This window comes from Phocoena sinus, chromosome 1 (assembly GCF_008692025.1).
Source record: "Phocoena sinus isolate mPhoSin1 chromosome 1, mPhoSin1.pri, whole genome shotgun sequence".
In the NCBI taxonomy this organism is placed as follows: domain Eukaryota; kingdom Metazoa; phylum Chordata; class Mammalia; order Artiodactyla; family Phocoenidae; genus Phocoena; species Phocoena sinus.
The window spans coordinates 34801244-34820163 of record NC_045763.1 but is presented as its reverse complement, the minus strand read 5'-3'; the positions used below and the strand labels follow the sequence as shown (position 1 = coordinate 34820163).

The window sequence follows — 18920 nt, the reverse complement described above, 5'->3', positions numbered from 1 at the left end:
ACTACAAAGCTACAGTAATCAAGACAGTATGGTACTGGCACAAAAACAAATATAGATCAGTGGAACAGGATAGAAAGCCCAGAGATAAACCCACGCACATATGGTCACCTTATCTTTGATAAAGGAGGCAAGAATATACAATGGAGAAAAGACAGCCTCTTAAATAAGTGGTGCTGGGAAAACTGGACAGCTACGTGTAAAAGAATGAACTTAGAACACTCCCTAACACCATACACAAAAATAAACTCAGAATGGATCAAATACCTAAATGTAAGGCCAGACACTATCAAACTCTTAGAGGAAAACATAGGCAGAACACTCCATGACATAAATCACAGCAAGATGCTTTTTGACCCACCTCCTAGAGAAATGGAAATAAAAACAAAAATAAACCAATGGGACCTAATGAAACTTAAAAGCTTTTGCACAGCAAAGGAAACCATAAACAAGACGAAAATACAACCCTCAGAATGGGAGAAAATATTTGCAAACAAAGCAACTGGCAAAGGATTAATCTCCAAAATATAGAAGCAGCTCAACATCTAAAAAACAAACAACCCAATCCAAAAATGGGCAGAAGACCTAACTAAACATTTCTCCAAAGAAGATATACCGATTGCCAACAAACACATGAAAGGATGCTTAACATCACTAATCATTAGAGAAATGCAAATCAAAACTACAATGAGGTATCACCTCGCACCAGTCAGAACGGCCATCATGAAAAAATCTACAAACAATAAATGCTGGAGAGGGTGTGGAGAAAAGGATCCCTCTTGCACTGTTGGTGGGAATGTAAATTGATACAGCCACTATGGAGAACAGTATGGAAGTTCCTTAAAAAACTAAACATAGAACTACCATACGACCCAGCAATCCCACTATTGGGCATATACCCTGAGAAAACCTTAATTCATAAAGAGTCATGTACCACAACGTTCATTGCAGCTCTATTTACAATGGCCAGGACATGGAAGCAACTTAAGTGTTCATCAACAGATGAATGGGTAAAGATGTGGTACATATATACAATGGAATATTACTCAGCTATTAAAAGAAACGAAATTGAGTTATTTGTAGTGAGGTGGATGGACCTAGAGTCAGTCATACAGAGTGAAGTAAGTCAGAAAGAGAAAAACAAATACCATATGCTAACACATATATATGAAATCTAAAGAAAAAATGGTTATGAAGAACCTAGGGACAGGACAGGAATAAAGACGCATACGTAGAGAATGGACTTGAGGACACGGGGAGGGGGAAGGGTAAGCAGGGACGAAGTGAGAGAGTGGCGTGGATATATATACACTACCAAATGTAAAACAGATAGCTAGTGGGAAGCAGCTTCATAGCACAGGGCGATCAGCTCGGTGCTTTGTGACCATCTAGCGGGGTGGTAGGGAGGGTGGGAGAGAGATGCAAGAGGGAGGTGATATGGGGCTATATGTATACGTATAGCTGATTCACTTTGTTTTACAGGAGAAACTAACACAGCATTTTAAAGCAATTATACTCCAATAAAGATGTTAAAAAAAAAAGAAGAGGAAGAGATGGAGGGGGGAAGGGAGGGAGGGCGGAAGGGCCAGCTAGAGCCTGTCCCAAGATGTCCTGTGAAGCCTCTGCCCAGGTCAAATCTCTGGGCTGCTTGGCCCCCCAGATGGCAACTTACTTGTGGCACCTTCCATTTCTGTGCCTCCCAATGTTGGTTCAAAGGTCCCTGAAATGTAGAAAAGAGGCCTTGTCCACTGTAAGCTCAGTGACCATGTTTTCCTGTTCCCTAACCCCTCTCACCCTCATCCCACATGTGTGGTTAGCTGTGAAGTCCCAGTGTATGTTCACAAGTTTCCACAAAGAACTCAGTGGCTGGTGTGAGAAGCTGAAAGGTCCTTTCCCATGTTTTTGTGGTCGAGCAGAGATGGGCCTTCCAATGTAATGCTTTTCTGTGACAACTTCCTTTTGTCACTGCAATTCTATTTCAGGCAAAGGAATACGCCATGAGAGCCCTGGATCTAGCCAAAGAACAGCAGCTCAGTGTCCATGAACAAAACACCATTCAAGACTTACTAAATCTCACCTCAGCTGAGGAAGCTCATCCCATTACTTGGTGACCCAAGAGCTCTGCATCATGGACTGTTGAGCATCTAATGTATTCCAGCATTGCATAGCTGCTTTGAGGTGCTATGAATTGCTGAAGTGCCCACCCTCTTCCCCTGGGATTGCACTCATAGCTGTGTTTTTATCATTTCACAGCATATGTTGGGGAATATAGAGCTTTTGGCATAGAAATCAGTAAAACTCTTGTTTATCATGACTTTGCACGACTTTGAATAATGTGTTATCAGTTCACTAACAAGGTATTTATAATTAAACTGCAAATAGTTTATCCTGTTTCTCAGAGGTCTCCCGGTGATGCATTCTTCATAGATCTTTGCCAAAGAAAGGGGTAGGGAATAGAGCTATACTGGAGTAAAGTTTCTCTATTCTACTGTAATTAAGTTAGCATTAATCTGAGGTAGATTGTGATTAAAATGCCCATTCTAATTCCTAGAGCAATCACTAAGAAAAGTAATCTAAAAAACAGTTAAAATCAACAAGGAAATTAAAATGGTACACTAGAAAAGATCCACTTAATGCAAAAGAAGGCAGTAAAGGAGGAATGGAGGAACAAAAAGATGTGAGACATATAGAAAACAAATAGCAAAATGCAAACATAAATTGCAGGTCTTTGCCAGAAAAGGCCGGCCTTTCAAGGAGCTCCAGTATGGATTGGCCGAGTTACCATTCCACATTGGTGTCTCTTTTCTCAGACAATTATTTGAAGGGGATGTGAGCCATCTATACTGTCTAGGGGGAAGTACTCTGGAAGGTCCCCTGTGATGTAGGGGACAGAGTGTAGGCATTGGAGCAGACATGCCTGGGTTCAAATCCCAGCTTTCTTATGTAACAGCTCTGTGACCTTGATTCACCGCCTCCCACCCCTCCACACACACCCAACCTCCTTGTTATGTTCTAACATGGCCCAGGTGTGGCCATGGCTGTATCAGCCAGTGCCATCAAGGACTCTGGTCATTTAGTGCATCCTTTTTTTCTCCAGACTAGCTAAGCAGCCTGCCCATGACCGCTTTGCTTCCTGGGTAGATCTGTACCAGGGAGAGGTTATACAAATCAAGGACTTGTCAGAGAGTTTTATGTTCCTGACTTATATTATTTCCCTCAGGCCCATATAATAAAAATATGTCAGATGGCCACCCTGCACCTTCAGGTCTAGGTAAAATCCGCTTGGGGCACTCTTATGCTTCTGCAAGATGGCTATGAAGTCCCAGGACCTTACTTTTCTGTCTCTCACTTCAGTTTTTAGCTTCAATTATCAATACTCTCTCACTCTCCACATCTTGTCTTGTAGCTGTTTTTTTCATCTCTTTAGGGACACATCCCTTCTTGATTCTCACCTGCTAACCCTAGATATGAGCCAGCTCTTTCAAATAGATGTTGAATGAAGATTGGAGGAGTGAGGAGAAGGATCAATGGCAGATAATTTAAAAGAAAATATTAGAACTTCCTTATTCAAAAAGTCCTTCAAAGTCCATTTCATTAAACTCTAGTTCTCTTCTCTACCATAGTCATCGACCCCTTTCTCTTTTTCCCCCCTCCCTTATCTGTTTTCTGTTCTCTCCACCCCTGAATTCTTGCTCATGACTCCTTCCCCATTGAGTATATTTATAAAATTACTGTTTCACTTTATTGTTCCTATTGACTGATTTTCCTCTTGGTTATGGCTCATAATTTTCTGCTTTTTCACATCATGTCTAGAAATTTAATTTTCAGTCTTTCTGCTTTTCTAACACTTGCATTAGGCTATAAATTTTCCTCTAAATGCTGCTTTCATTGATACCACATATTACGAAATGCATTTTTATTATCATTTGCTCTAAATATTTCTTAATTTTTTATGACTCATGAGTCATTTAGAAGTATGATTCTTAATTTCTTTCTTTTTTTTTTTTTTTTTTTTTGTGGTACGCTGGTCTCTCACTGCTGCTGCCTCTCCTGTTGCGGAGCACAGGCTCCGGATGCGCAGGCTCAGCGGCCATGGCTCACGGGCCCAGCTGCTCCGCGGCATGTGGGATCTTCCCGGACCGGGGCATGAACCCATGTCCCCTGCATCGGCAGGCGGACTCTCAACCACTGCGCCACCAGGGAAGCCCATGATTCTTAATTTCTAAAAGATGGTGTCACCTCTTTGCTGTTTTCCAGCTTAATTTTATTGAGATCATAAAATATGTTGTGTACAATTTTGACTTAGAAATTGTTTGGGGTTTGCTTTATGGCCCAGGATATGGTTAATATGTATTTGAAAATGTTTTGTGTGTGCTATAAAATAATGGAGTTATTGGGCACATTGCCCTATATATGTCCGTTAAGTCAAATTTTTTTCATATTTTCAAATGCTGTATCTCCTTGCTGAATTTCTAATTTATTTCTGAGAAAGGTACATAAAATCCATCCAGTATGATTGTGGTTATATCTATTTTTCCTTGTAGTTCTATCAGTTTTTGCTTTACATATTTTGGGGCTTGGCTGTTAGGCAAGTACAAGTTCAAATATTGTATTTTCCTGGTGAATTGAATCTTTATTTTTTGTATTATGAAGTGATTCTCTTTATCTCCAGTAATGCTTTTAACCTTAGAGTCTGATGTTTTGGTCTGATGTTAACACAGCTATGCCTATTTCCTTTTGGGCTGGATTGCTTGTTATCAGCTAGGTGTTATCACTTACCTCTGCTTCAGCATTTACCTCTGCTTCAATGGGGAAGCTTGGAACTACAGTTCCCAGTATCTCTTTCCTTTTATGATTATGGATTAAATTCAGCCAATGAGGGGCTACTGCACAAGATTTGGAAGCCGGATGAGAAGGAGCAGTCATTAATCTTCCTGAGAATCACCCATTGTTACTTTCCTGAAAGCAGATTTCCTGTGAAAGCAGCTCGCTGACCTTTGCTCCCTGATCACCCAGCCATTTCAAAGATTGTGTAAGATTCTAATTCCCTACATTAAATAAATCTCTTTACTCAAAATGCTGAGAGAGGCTTCTGTTTTCCCAACTAAACACTTAGTATTTCTTCTTGCAACCTTTCACTTTCAAACAATCTATACCCTTATGGTTTGGATGTATCTCTTATAAAAACAGTATAGTTAAAAAAATAGTATAGATATTTTTATATCTGTAATTTTAAAAGGATCATTTAGTCAATTTACATTTTATTTGTATGCTAAATTGTTTGGGTTTAAATCTTTTTTTTTTTTTTTTGTGGTCCGCGGGCCTCTGACTGTTGTGACCTCTCCCGTTGTGGAGCACAGGATCTGGACACGCAGGCTCAGCGGCCATGGCTCATGGGCCCAGCCGCTCCGCGGCACGTGGGATCTTCCAGGACCGGGGCACGAACCCGTGTCCCTTGCATCGGCAGGTGGACTCTCAACCACTGCGCCACCAGGGAAGCCCTTAAATCTATAATTTTGTGCCTTCTATTTGTACTGCACTTTCTTTTTTCCCTCTTCTTTCTTCTAGATGATTATGTATTTTTTCTCATTCCATTTTCTACCCCCTGTCTGCTAGTTTGTAGGTTACACCCTGTGTTTCTATTCTTTTTTTTTTTTTTTTTTTTTTTTTTTGCGGTACGCGGGCCTCTCACTGCTGTGGCCTCTCCCGCTGCGGAGCACAGGCTTCAGACGCGCAGGCTCAGCGGCCACGGCTCACGGGCCCAGCCGCTCCGCGGCATGTGGGATCTTCCCGGACCGGGGCATGAACTCGTGTTCCCTGCATCGGCAGGCGGACTCTCAACCACTGCGCCACCAGGGAAGCCCTGTGTTTCTATTCTTTAAGTGATTACTCCGGAAATTCAAATATTCATTCCTAACATCAACGTCTAAAGTTATTCAGGATGTTTACCCTCATCCTGGACTGTACAAGGGCTTTAAACTTTTAAAATTCCATTTGCTTCCCCCTAACTTATATATTGTTACTGTTATTTATTTCGAGTATATCTTAAACCCACAAATCACAATTATTATCATTTTATAAAGTCATTATTATTTTATAAAGTCATCATATTCCTTCTTGCTTTTCACACCCTCTATCTGGGTTCACATTACTGATAAATCCTTTAGTATTTCCTATGGTGAGGGTTTGCTGATGGCAAATACTCAGGTTTTCTTTCTTTCACTAATTTGATAATGTTTTATTTTGCCCTCTTTTTTTGACTCATCAATGAAAATGTATCTCACTTTCATACATGATACAGTGATGCAGGACATAATGTCAATTCTGAAGATCTCTGTGAAATGGGATTTACTTGACCTAAAAAGGTATATGCAGATTCAAGAGAACCAGGAATTCTTGGGAGATAAGAATATCTCTTATCATTCTACCAGGTAACCTTTCCTAAGCATCTCCAGCAGAATTTGCAGGTGTGGAGCTGAGGGATCCTCTCTGAAAGTCCTGGCTAAATTTTTTCTACTAGCAAGCACATAGCAGTGTTACAAATTATATCATGTTGTCTATGAACCTTTATTTAACAAAAATTCACATTGAGTAGTTGCTCTGAGTACCAACTCTCCAATGTTTTATCATTGCACAACTTTGGACCTGTGCTGTGCCATAGGTCCTCAGATGACCAAGATTAGAACCAAGGTGCTCTACCACCACTAGGTCCTACTATAGATATATGTCATGAAAGTGAGGTTTCTGTATTCACGATGGCTCTGTGAAGCATAGTATCTCTCAAGAACAAGAGGTCAAACAAAACACGCATCTGGCAAAGTAGATGCTTCAGAAAAGATGATGACGCATTACTTGAATGACAAACCACGTCATGATTTTGTTTGCTAGAAAAAGTACGTTTTTCCTGATATTCATCAAGATTGATGGTGATGAGTTGGAGATAAATATTTTATTTAATATATATGCTTACACAGATACAGTTTCAATAGTTAATAAATACTTAAATAAACAGCAGCAGGTTTGAAAAGTGTATAAGCAAGGTTACTATTGAGATCAGGATATAAAACCAAGATGATATAAATGTTGTCCCTTGCTTGCGAACCTTTCTAAGGAGTGCAGAAACAATCCTAGTGATCAAGGGAGAAAAGCTTTCAATGAAAAAAGACCATTCAGAGTTTGAGAGTCATGTTTCACCACAAGAAACAATACTGGATGTGAGGGATAAGGAAGATAGCAGCCAAAGAATGACTCCTGAAGTGTGTTTTCTTTCCTTCTGGTTTGAGCAAGTGGTTGGCGTTGTGCCCTCAGGTGAGGAGGTCCTGGAAGAGGAGGGAGTCTGCAGGAGAGAGAGGAATGTGAATTCAGATTGGGGCATGGTGAGTTTAAGATACTTATGAGACATTTGAGGGGAGACGAAAAGGCAGGCAACTGCACAGGCAATCTGACATTAAGAAAAGAACCCTGAGTTCGAGAGATAAATTTGAGAGCCTCGTGTAGGTTGTAATTAATACTGTGGAAACAAAGGAGATCACCTAGGGAATAGAAGAGAGATAAGGAAGGGAAGAGAGCCCCAGGAAATGCCCTGAAACAGAACGTTTAATAGAGAAGAGGGGAACCCAGCAGACGAGGGTGACATAATTTCAGATTTATTCAGAGTATTCATACAAAGGATCCCCATATATCTTTCAACCAGATTCCCCAGATGTTAACATTTTACCATATTTGCCTCATCATTTTCTCTATATAGATACCCATTATTTTCTGAACCATTTGAAAGAAAGTTGCAAACACTATGCCCCTTCATCCCTCAATATTTAATGTGGTTCTTCTAAAAACAAGGAAATTCTTACATATTCTCATCAGTACAATCATCGAAATCAGGAAACTAGGGACTTCCCTGGTGGAGCAGTGGTTAAGAATCCTCCTGCCAATTCAGGGACATGGGTTCGAGCCATGGTCCGGGAAGATCCCACATGCCGCGGAGCAACTAAGCCCATGCGCCACAAGTACTAAGCCGCGAGCCACAACTACTGAGCCCGCGAGCCACAGCTAATGAAGCCGCCGTGTCTAGAGCCCGTGCTCCGCAACAAGAGAAGCCACCGCAATGAGAAGCCCCCGCACTGCAACAAAGAGTAGCCCCTGCTCACCGCAACTGGAGGAAGCCCACGTGCAGCAACAAAGACCCAACACAGCCAAAAATAAATAAATAAATAATTTTTTTTAAAAAAAAGGAAATTAATCATTGATAGGATGCGATCAAACAATGAAATACAGACTTTAGTTCAGATATCACCAATTGTCATAATGATGTTCCTTAGAGCAAAAGAACATCCCTGAGCAAGCAGTGCATTCAGTTGCTGTCTCTTTAGGCCTTTAAATGTGACACAGTGTCCTGCTACTCAAATCTTCTCTGACTTATGAGAAATTCAGCCAAACTTTTCCAACAAACGAAGAAGCCAAGGCCTTTGGGAGCTCTGAAGAGCTGTGACTCACTGAGGTACAGTAGATCCGAGGCCGGTGGAAGAGCCGTAATCCTTGGGGGAAGGCTCTTCCCTGATTGAGGGAATTCCTGCAGTGAAAAACGCAGCTGCAGGAAAAGCAGTGAAATGGGAACCAGCATGACAGCCAGGTGGGTGTCAGCAGCATGAAGCTGGGATCGTTTCGGGGGATGACCGTGGAACCCTGGAAAACAGAAGAGGATGTCTCATAGGCTTATTCCTTCGGGAGAGGAAATCCCAAGATCTAGCAACTGGGGACGGTGTCTGTAGCCAGCCTAAAGATCTTTCTACTGGTGCCCTGTCAGCATGGTTGCTGACAGTCAGGATGGTGGGGAAGCAGTCACCACCCTTCTCAAAGGACCTCGGGCCCCACCAAACACACTGGTCTACGATGCAGTAAATGCAGTTCTTTTGGGACAACTGGGGGAAGTGTATATGAACTGGGAATTAGATGCTGTCAAGGAATTACTGTTAATTTTGTTATACGTGGTAAAGGCATAAGGAAATCTCTTTTTAAAATGAGACGCCTGCTGAAGTATGCAGGGGAGAAAAGATATGGTGTGCGGAAATTGTTTTTAAATGCTTAAGAAGAAGTAGGTAGATGCAGTAAAAATAGAAAATTTTGATAATTTAAAATTTGAGGACTTTACTAAACCATCCTCTTGACTTTTGTGTAGTTTGCAGAATTTCATATATCAATAGAATAAAAAAGAAATACAGGTCACACTCCCCAGTGTTTGGGTTGAAGGACAGTATGAGCGGTACAACAGAGTAGCATCCCTGGTTGCAACAAAGAAGCGTCATCCCTGTGACTCTCTGACCTCAGGGTGGGCTCCCTGACCCTCACAAGTTGAGAAACAGCCTTTGTTCAAGGGTCTCAGGCCTGGTGCTGATCGGAGTTAGTTCCTAAAGGCCTTAGCACTGCTTCTCCCAGGAAGCCTTTTGAAATGTCATGCAAACAAAGTCGAATGGCTCTTCCGGTGGGGACCCAAATCTTTCCAGTCCCTTGGGATCCTTCCTGCACCACACAGCCATTCTTACACACAGCAAGCTCTCACTTGCTATTTGAATCTTCATTGTAAAGTCAGTCCGGGAGAGCATGTTGAGCAGGCCCACGACAAGCTCATACCATCTGCATTAGTATTTTCCTCCATCATCTTGACAGTTGAGAGTTGGCAATATTACAATTCAGACAGCACTCTGCATTTGAAAGGAAAATTATGGTTTTTCAGAATGCAGCTGGTGTGCAAGTGAATAGGATGAACTTTCTATGAAGCCTTTTCCTCATTTTATGATATGAAAATAATAAAATGTAGATTCAGCGTGATACTTACTGAAAAAGAACGACCAAAAGGGACGGAGTTTGGGGGACAAAGGCAAACAAACCATTCTGTTCCATGGTAATAATTTTAATAAAAAGCAAAACCAGCAAAACAATCATTTAGAAATGATTTCTTCTCTGTGGGAGAAGTTAACATTCTTATTGCTGTTCAGACCACTTGGAAATGAGCTCTTTGGGTGCCTAGTTAAGATATATTCTTCACAGCACGTTTTCAGTTTGCCAATTAGGCAGGAAGAACTACAATTCACTTTCCTGGGGGGAACTTAGCTGAAGTACAGCCCACAGGTGAGACACAGCCTCAAAGATCACTAAGTTTAGGAGCAAACCAAAACGATTTCTCATGTGTGAAAACAGAGGAAGACAGAACAGGCAGAGAAGCAGTGTTTTCAAGCGTTTTTCTTCAAGTCAGTTCTGCACATTATAATAGGACACTGGCTTCTGAGAAATCCATCACACATGCTACCTCCCTGGAATTGAGATGTTTTAATGCATCGGTGTATCAGTTTCTTTCTTGGTTACCCAGTGGCACTGGTGTGCTGGTAAATGTTTAACAGGTAGCTCTCCAGGGGAGATACTTGGTATATAGTGTTTGCCCATCTCTGTGGGGTAAATATTCCCTCCATGGCTGACTTCAAACAACCAATGTGATGTCACTGAACAATGCAGTTGGGAACAGATGCTCAGTCGCACACAATTATATGGCATTTCCACTGTCCAAGTACAACAGATGTCAATAACCTCAGGAGCACAGATAATAGTAGAAGGTAATAAAAATAATTAGGAAGTGATAAGTTTTGAATATTTATTACCTATATATATATTTTTTTAACCTATATTTTTAATATACTTTAATTTTAGGTTTATATAATTTTATTTATTTATTTATTTATTTATTTTTTGCGGTACGCGGGCCTCTCACTGTTGTGGCCTCTCCCATTGCGGAGCACAGGCTCCAGAGGCGCAGACTCAGCGGCCATGGCTCACGGGCCCAGCCGCTCCGCGGCATGTGGGATCTTCCCGGACCGGGGCACGAACCCGTGTCCCCTGCATCGGCAGGCGGACTCTCAACCACTGCGCCACCAGGGAAGCCCTATAATTTAATTTTTAATTGTGGCTGCATCTAACAACCAGCCCACAAAATTCCTGAAACTGTAACAATCCGCTCTCATGGGCTGGTCCAAGCCAGCTCCACCACAACACTGGTCCTCTGGGGACCTCCAGGTGGGACTAAACAAACCAGCCACCTGCCTGGTCTTGCCTTCACGAAGACCTTTATTAGTTCTAGACTAAGAACCCCAGCTCTCCACTTATAGTAGAGCAGTGTTCCTTCTAAATAGAAGATTCTGGGGGTCCGACTCGGGACAGGCCCAGGACAGCAGAATTTCAGCTGTTTTATTGGCTAGTTCCATCTGCTCTCAGGGCTGTCATCCCTGCCAAGTCCAGATGGTGCTGTTGGGCTATCAGAGTTCCCTGCACAGCTCCGCGCCCCCGCCCCCCAGCCTTCTGCACTCCCCTCACCCTCTGTTTGACAGATTTAATTCAAATCCCTGGCACCTCCTCCTTCCATTTGATGCAAAGCCAGCAAACCTCATACAGGAAGAGCCAGAGAAACCAGGTGCTAAATCATACAAGGTCACGCTGCTCCTCCACTCTCCAGCCTCCCAGGTGTCTGAGGCAGCCTTTCCTCCAGGACTTTTCTAAGCCAGATACACCCCCTATATCTTACACTAGAGCATCACAGAATCTCAGGGAAGGATGGGACCTTTCAGTCATTAAGCCTAAACCACAGCATGCTTAAGCAGCCACCAGTCCTATCCCCTCCCTCCCCCGCATCTCTTTTTCCAGCTGTAAAGCTGCTGTCTGCCAGCTTTTATCCCTTGGCACTGAGCCATGATCACGGGCGGGAGCTGTTTGGGATTGCTGACAGTGGAGAAAGCAAGAGGAAAGGAACCTGCTGAAAGCCAGACTTGTGGTTAAGAGCTTCACATTCAAGATTGTGTTTATTTATCACATTTATAGGTGATGATGCAAAGGTTAAGCAAGATTAAGTGACTTTCCTGAGGTCACATAAGCCATAAGTTATCAAGTCAGGATTTGAACCGGGGCTAACCCAAACTAGCACCATTTACATCAATCCGTGTTGCCTTCCATAAAGCATGATGACCCCAACAGCTAGTGGTGATTATGGTGGTTGCCATGCCTGGCTAGGGTAGTGGGAATGAAAAATATATCACCCCAAGGGATGGCACTTGAGTTCTTCTTGAGGAGGGAGTGGTCTTTGCTTAGGAAAATGCCTTTAATAAGCCATCCGTGATAGAAGGTGAAATCTTGAAGGTAGAGGTGTTGGCAGGAATCATATTAGGAAAAGGAATGGCTATGCCGCCGTCCATGAGAACATACGTGGACTTAGTTTGTGCTGAGAAGGGAGTCAGGTACCACATGGAATGGAAGGTGAGTGGATTCCTCCAAAGAGTACAGAAGAACATTTTATGAATGGGGGTACCACGTCTGCATTGCTGCAATGCCTGCACTGCTGCCACGTCTGCGTTGCTGCCACATCTCCCGTTTCCTCCCACATCACTGGAACACACACAGGCACACACTCCCACACTGACTCATTTGAATTTTGGTGTGTGTGGAAGCGGGGACAGGAACCGAGCCTGTCTCAGCTGATGCGGTGAAGGGATGAGACATGATTGTTGCTTAAAATGAGGTAGCAGAAGTCTGGAGTCAGCAGTGACTGCCGAGATATAAGCCCCTTAGAAATCCCAGAGATCCAAAGGCCCAGTTATCAGACTTCTCTGGATCTCAAGGGGCAGGGGGTCCTCAGCTGACCCATGGGCTACAACAGGGAAGAGTGCCCCTAGTGGCCGGCTGCAAGGGGGATACACTGTGGAACTGCGAGAGGGAGGAAGCCTTTGACATTGTGGCTGATTGTAGCTAACATGTGTATCAATCAGGATTCCCCCTCAGGTGTGCCTGACGGGAGACGTTTGGGACCTTCAAGCCCTTGGCCTCCATGGAGGCCCACGAAGGCCTCCGCAAATCCAAGACATTCTGCAGTGAGGGAACATGAACCAAACTGGGGCCAAGGAAGCCTTCAGTCAGCTTGGCAGGGGCCTTCTCTCACATCCCATCACTGATGGTGTAATGTGAGGCTATGTGGTCTTGGCTGGTCTACAGGAGGCACAGGCCATGAGCCAGCACACACCAGAAAATCTTATCTACGCCTTTAGGGCTCTTACCTAAAAGCCATCCAAGAGCTGAATCCTTCAGAGCAGGCACCATGTTGATCCAGAGCAGAGGCTCAGCAGAAGGGGGATGGGCACAGGGTGGGTCCAGGATGGCAGCAGTGCTGGACGCCATGGAAGAACAGAGCCACCTCTGGCAGTATGCCACACCGGTTGCGAACCAGACTGCCTTGGTCCCAGCCTTGCTGCTGACTAGCTAAGTGACCTTGGCCTCTGGGATTCAGAGTCCCATCCATAAAACAGGGACTGAACTGATTCCAAAGTGTTGCTATTCCTGTGCTCTCAAATCTGGCTTGACGGGTGACCTTCTTAGGGTTGCCTCAGAGCCCTAGTGAATATGCAATGCCAGAGCAAGACTACCCAACAGTGTTGCGTTGCCAGCACGGGGCCCAGAGCAGTGCCACTGGTCAGCAGGGGAAACGCACCTGGAGAAGGAAATGGAAAGGCTAGAAGGGACGAGGTTTTCATACTCAGCTGTGTGAGTTTTAGAAGGGAAGGCTGCAGTCTAACCACAGATTTGGAATGGAAGCATAATACGGTTTTAAGAAAGGATTAAGACAACATACGCCTGAGATGGTGGTCTTCCAGGTGACAACAGTTGAAGCCATGATCTGATCTGAGAAGTCTCAGAAGCAGTCATAAACAGCAGCAGGTTTTCTATTAGGCTACAGCGGCAGATCTAGGAACGCTAACTCCAGGGACAGTCACAAGAAGGCTGCTGTCAGGGCTCTTCCCAAAAAATCAGCATAGACTGACAGCAGATAGAAGCCTCACCTCCAGGTGCACAGGAAATTATTAGGCTGTTTCACCGACTTTGGACTCACCCTCCGACATGGCTCTGTGACCGCCTGCACATGGTATTCTGGTCATTAACTTCCGGGAGGGTCAGCTGTTACTCGAGTGATCATGGAACCACCCCCCCTCCCCCACAGCTAGCTGCTTCAACCTTCCTCTAATTTACATTCAGAGCTGGTTCTCAGATCAGCCTTCATCAGGACTTAAAGAAGGGATGAGGTATGTCTTCTTTGGCGAAATGTCTGTTTAGATCTTCTGCCCATTTTTCAATTGGGTTGTTTGTTTTTCTGATATTGAGCTGCATGAGCTGTTTGTATGGTTTGTCATACAGATGGCCAGCAAACACATGAAAAGATGCTCAACATCACTAATTATTAGAGAACTGCAAATGAAAACTACAATGAGGTATCACCTCACACTGGTCAGAATGGCCATCATCAAAAAATCTACAACAACAAGTGCTGGAGAGGGTGCAGAGAAAAGGGAACCCTCTTAACACTGTTGGTGGGAATGTAAGTTGATACAGCTACCATGGAGAACAGTATGGAGGTTCCTTAAAAAACAAAAAATAGAACTACCATATGACCCAGCAATCCCACTATTGGGCATATATCGTGAGCGAACCATAATTCAAAAAGACACACGCACCCCATTGTTCACTGCAGCACTATTTACAATAGCTAGGACATGGAAGCAACCTAAATGTCCATCAACAGAGGAATGGAAAAAGAAGACGTGGCACATATATACAATGGAATATTACTCAGCCATAAAAAGAAATGAAATTGCATCATTTGCAAAGACATGGATGGACCTAGAGACTGTCATACAGAGGGAAGTAAGTCAGAAAGAGAAAAACAAATATATGAACGCATATATGCGGAATCTAGAAAAATGGTACAGATAATCTTATTCGCAAAGCAGAAATAGAGACACAGAGGTAGAGAACAAAGTGGGAAGGGGAGGGTGAGATGAATTGGGAGATTGGGATTGACATATATACACTACTATGTATAAAACAGATAACTAATGAGAACCTATTGCACCGCACCGGGAGCTCTACTCAGTGCTCTGTGGTGACCTAAATGGGAAGGAAATCCAAAAAAGAGGGGATACATGTATACATATGGCTGATTCACTTTGCTGTACAGCAGAAACTGACATAGCAGTGTAAAGCAACTATACTCCAATTAAAAAAAAAAAAACTTCATGAAAAAAGATGAAAAAAAAAGGGGGGGGGCTTCCCTGGTGGCGCAGTGGTTGAGAATCTGCCTGCTAATGCAGGGGACATGGGTTCGAGCCCTGGTCTGGGAAGATCCCACATGCCGCGGAGCAACTAGGCCCGTGAGCCACAACTGCTGAGCCTGCGCGTCTGAAGCCTGTGCTCCGCAACAAGAGAGGCCGCGATCGTGAGAGGCCCGCACACTGTGATGAAGAGTGGCCCCCGCTTGCCACAACTAGAGAAAGCCCTCGCACAGAAACGAAGACCCAACACAGCCAAAAATAAATAAGTTGTCTTTGAGGTTTAAAAAATAAATAAATAAATAAATAAATAAATAATTTTTAAAAAGGGGGATGAGGTATGTCTCTCTTACTTCCACTGAGGTGGATGAGAATCCATGCAACTCATTTTCTTTATACAGAATAGTTTTAAAGACCCCTATCTCTATAAGCAATATATATTCACAATTCTTTCATTCAAACAACCCACGGAAGAGCCATTTCTTCCTCCTTCCCACTAGAATTTCAGATGATCCCAACTTATTTCTTCCCCTGAAATGTCACAAAACTATCCCAGACCTTCCTCTCCTCTCCTTCCTCCTCGCCCATCCCCAACGTTCATGGAATCCCCTCTGAGCTGGGAGAATTGAGTCTGCAATCGTGATACTAATGGCTTAAGATCCACTTATATTGTTGATCAGATCCTCAAGCCCCAAATCCACCTTCCGGGGGAACCCCATACCCCTCAGCAATCAGACAAACAGCATGAAGACATTTTTCCCAAGTGCAAAGTTATATATATTCTGAGTGACTGAGCTATTGGCATTCAAGTTCTGACCAGTTTCAAGATGCTACTACCAGACAATGGGAAGACTGTATACAGACGCTGCAATTTATGTTACATGAGGAAGACTGTCAGTTGATACACGAGAGTCAAGAGTTTCAGGTTAGATACAATCCATCCAGAAGGCTGAATACACTAAGAGCCTTACGTCTTTCAGGTCCTAACCCTCTGAGAAGCTGCATCCTTTTCCAGGCCCTCTACCACTGTTTAGTGTGCTAATGCCAAGAATTTCTGGCCTCTTTAACTCCCCCAGAGGAGGGGTGATAGGAAACTGCTAAAAACCAGATGTGGGAGGCGTCCTTCTACCACCTCCCACGCAATGTACAGTTTCATTAATTAACTCCAACCTCAAAACACCCGCCCCAAGAGCTAAATAGAATAGGCATCTCCCTGAGCAGGAGAATGGAAAAATCGAGGCAGAGTCAACTTGATTGTATAAGGTTAATCAGCTATTTTAGGGGAGAACCAGAACCGGCATCTGGCTCTGTGCCCCATGTTCCTTCCAGCAGGCCCTGTGGGCAGCTGTGACGAGTGTGGCCCAGCCACCTGGCTGAGGCTCACAGGGCCCACAGCCAGTACGGGAAATCCTGGAGGGAGGCTATGATCCAGCTGTGCCCCAGCTCTCTAGACAGGGTTCCAAGCAATGATGCCAATGACGACAGATGTCACTGGCGGCTGGAAAACGGGCCCCCTTTGACAAGTCTGGAAGCACCCTCTAGCTGCTGTGGTCAGGATGGGGTTCACTAGCATCTATTTAGGTAAAGTGGAGAGACTGGGCTTACACTAAACTGTGGGAAGGAGTGAATGCAGCTTCCAGAAAGTCATCACTTGGCTCAGAGGTTTACGTAGAAAGCATCTGGCCAAATCCAACGAGAACAGACCTAGGACCATCCTTCTAAACCCACCCTGAGTGGTAAAGGTAAGGTACATGTCTTAACCTATATAAAGGTGAAGGATTATCGTTTTTCAACTGTACAGACACACGACTGGAATTACAGTTCCGTGGCATGCACCCTATGTCGACTCTATTTAAACTACTACTGTGTAGTGCAACATCTCCATTGCATGGTGCCAAACGCTTTTCAGTTTCAGTTACTTGGTGAGATCCGATTTTAGCCACAGTATTTTCAAAGCCAATTTCTATTTAAATGTGTTGTGGAAAAAATGGAATAGTTTGTAACTTTATACACATTTTACATTTACAGCAGAATAAGTACAGGAATTCGTACACCCGAATGGGTGTTGTTGCCTTCAAACTGCTCACGTTGGGAAGATGTATTTTTAGTCCAGGGAAGCTGACCTTACGCATAACATTTCTAGAACCTTCTTTGGAAACTGTCCACTTGTAAGCATCCTTAACATTGATAAGTCTTTGTCTTTTAAGGGTAGATTTATTCTTTTGAGGAATGATATTTTTTAACAGCCAAAGAGCATTAGAAGATAATTCTGATCAATAAAATGGGTGATGGAGCTCGGGATGAACTCTGGGGAAGGGTGGTGTAAAAAAACAAGGTCTGACTATAAGGTTATGAGGCCTCTTTTCTTGCATGGCTTCAAAGGTAACTCCAAAGAGGAAGTTTAGTGCTCTTGGTACATGCAACATCACAGCTCAAGAGTAAGGTCTCCCAGGGAAATAAGTAAAATCATGGTGACTTTTTTTTTTTTTTTTTTGCGGTACGCGGGCCTCTCACTGCTGTAGCCTCTCCCGTTGCGGGGCACAGGCTCCGGACGCGCAGGCTCAGCGGCCATGGCTCACGGGCCCAGCCGCTCCGTGGCATGTGGGATCTTCCCAGACCGGGGCACGAACCCGTGTCCCCCGCATCGGCAGGCGGACTCTCAATCACTGCGCCACCAGGGAAGCCCCATGTTGACTCTTGAGTGCATATGTTCTAGCGTATTTGGTTAAAAAGGTAGCCTTGCTCATTTTTGTCATACTTCACAGAAGCAGAAATGAAACACTCCATGTCCGTGACTTCTCCCAAGGGCAGTGTCATCTTCTACTGCTGGAAGAGTTAAAATGAAAAGCACTTGGTGTCATGTCTACATTATCCACTCCCCCCACCCCCCATCCCCTCCACCAAATGTGCAATGAGTTATTCCTGATACCTGAGTCTCCCCAGTGTGGAAAAGTGGGTAAGGACAGGTCTCTGGAACCTGGGTAAGACTAGTATGTCAAGGGGATTGGAGTGTTTCCAATGGCTCTAGCTATCCAACAGGCTCACAACACCGACTCGTATAAGAAAATCTCCTATAGCTAATTATGTAAAGTTTCAGCAGAAGAGAGGGGGAAATGATTATCTTCCAGTAGCTTTCTAGGATTAAAAACCCACTCGCTTCTAATGTCAAGTGAACAGTCTATTGAAAAGAAGTCCATGGTGTTCTAGTGCATGCTTAAGGAAGAAAGTGTGTGGCCACTAGGTCACTGAAGTGCATTTCCAGCTGAGGCCAAAGGCAGCAAAGGTGCAAGAGGCTGCTGGGGCTGGCGCTAGTTGAAGCAGGATCTATATATTTGGAGTGGCCAAGCAATCTGTAGAAAGCCCCAGTTACAGAGCAGGATGTTTGCCAATGAGTGAAGTCCAAGGACGCTCAATTTCACTTTCTACGAAGTGCTTCATTGAAGATGCTAAGGAGGAAGCTCCCTTTAAAACACCATATCCTGAGTGTCAGAGAAATATGGTCAAGATGGTGATTGATGGGGAGCAGAGACTGATTCTCTAATAGCACTGGGACTGTGTATACTCCGAGCATATCTCTCTCTCTCTCTCTCACACACACACACACACACACACACACACACACACACACTTAATGAAGAGCACACAACTGCAGTCACATTCCACCTCTTCTGCACGTGCCTCTGTCCGGTGGTTGCTCTTCTGTACAGTATTTCCAGGAGCCGTTGAGTTAATGGGCTCCACTGCTAAAAGCCAGAAGCACAGCACAGAGTCAGCCGTAACATCCAATTGCTTGCA

At 43.9% G+C, this 18920-nt stretch overlaps 1 protein-coding gene across 2 annotated transcripts in view; it reads left to right on the top strand.

The window, feature by feature from the left end:
* Nucleotides 1-5069, top strand: part of ZMYND12 (zinc finger MYND-type containing 12) — a 36875-nt gene extending 31806 nt beyond the window's left edge. The window contains exon 7 of one of the 2 annotated variants that reach the window (XM_032641628.1): nt 1980-5069. In XM_032641628.1, the coding sequence (XP_032497519.1) occupies nt 1980-2108 (129 nt within the window). In that variant the 3' untranslated portion in view covers nt 2109-5069. The remainder of the gene's footprint in view (nt 1-1979) is intronic. The other variant, XM_032641620.1, reaches the window with a different exon arrangement.
* Nucleotides 5070-18920: the final 13851 nt, after the last annotated feature.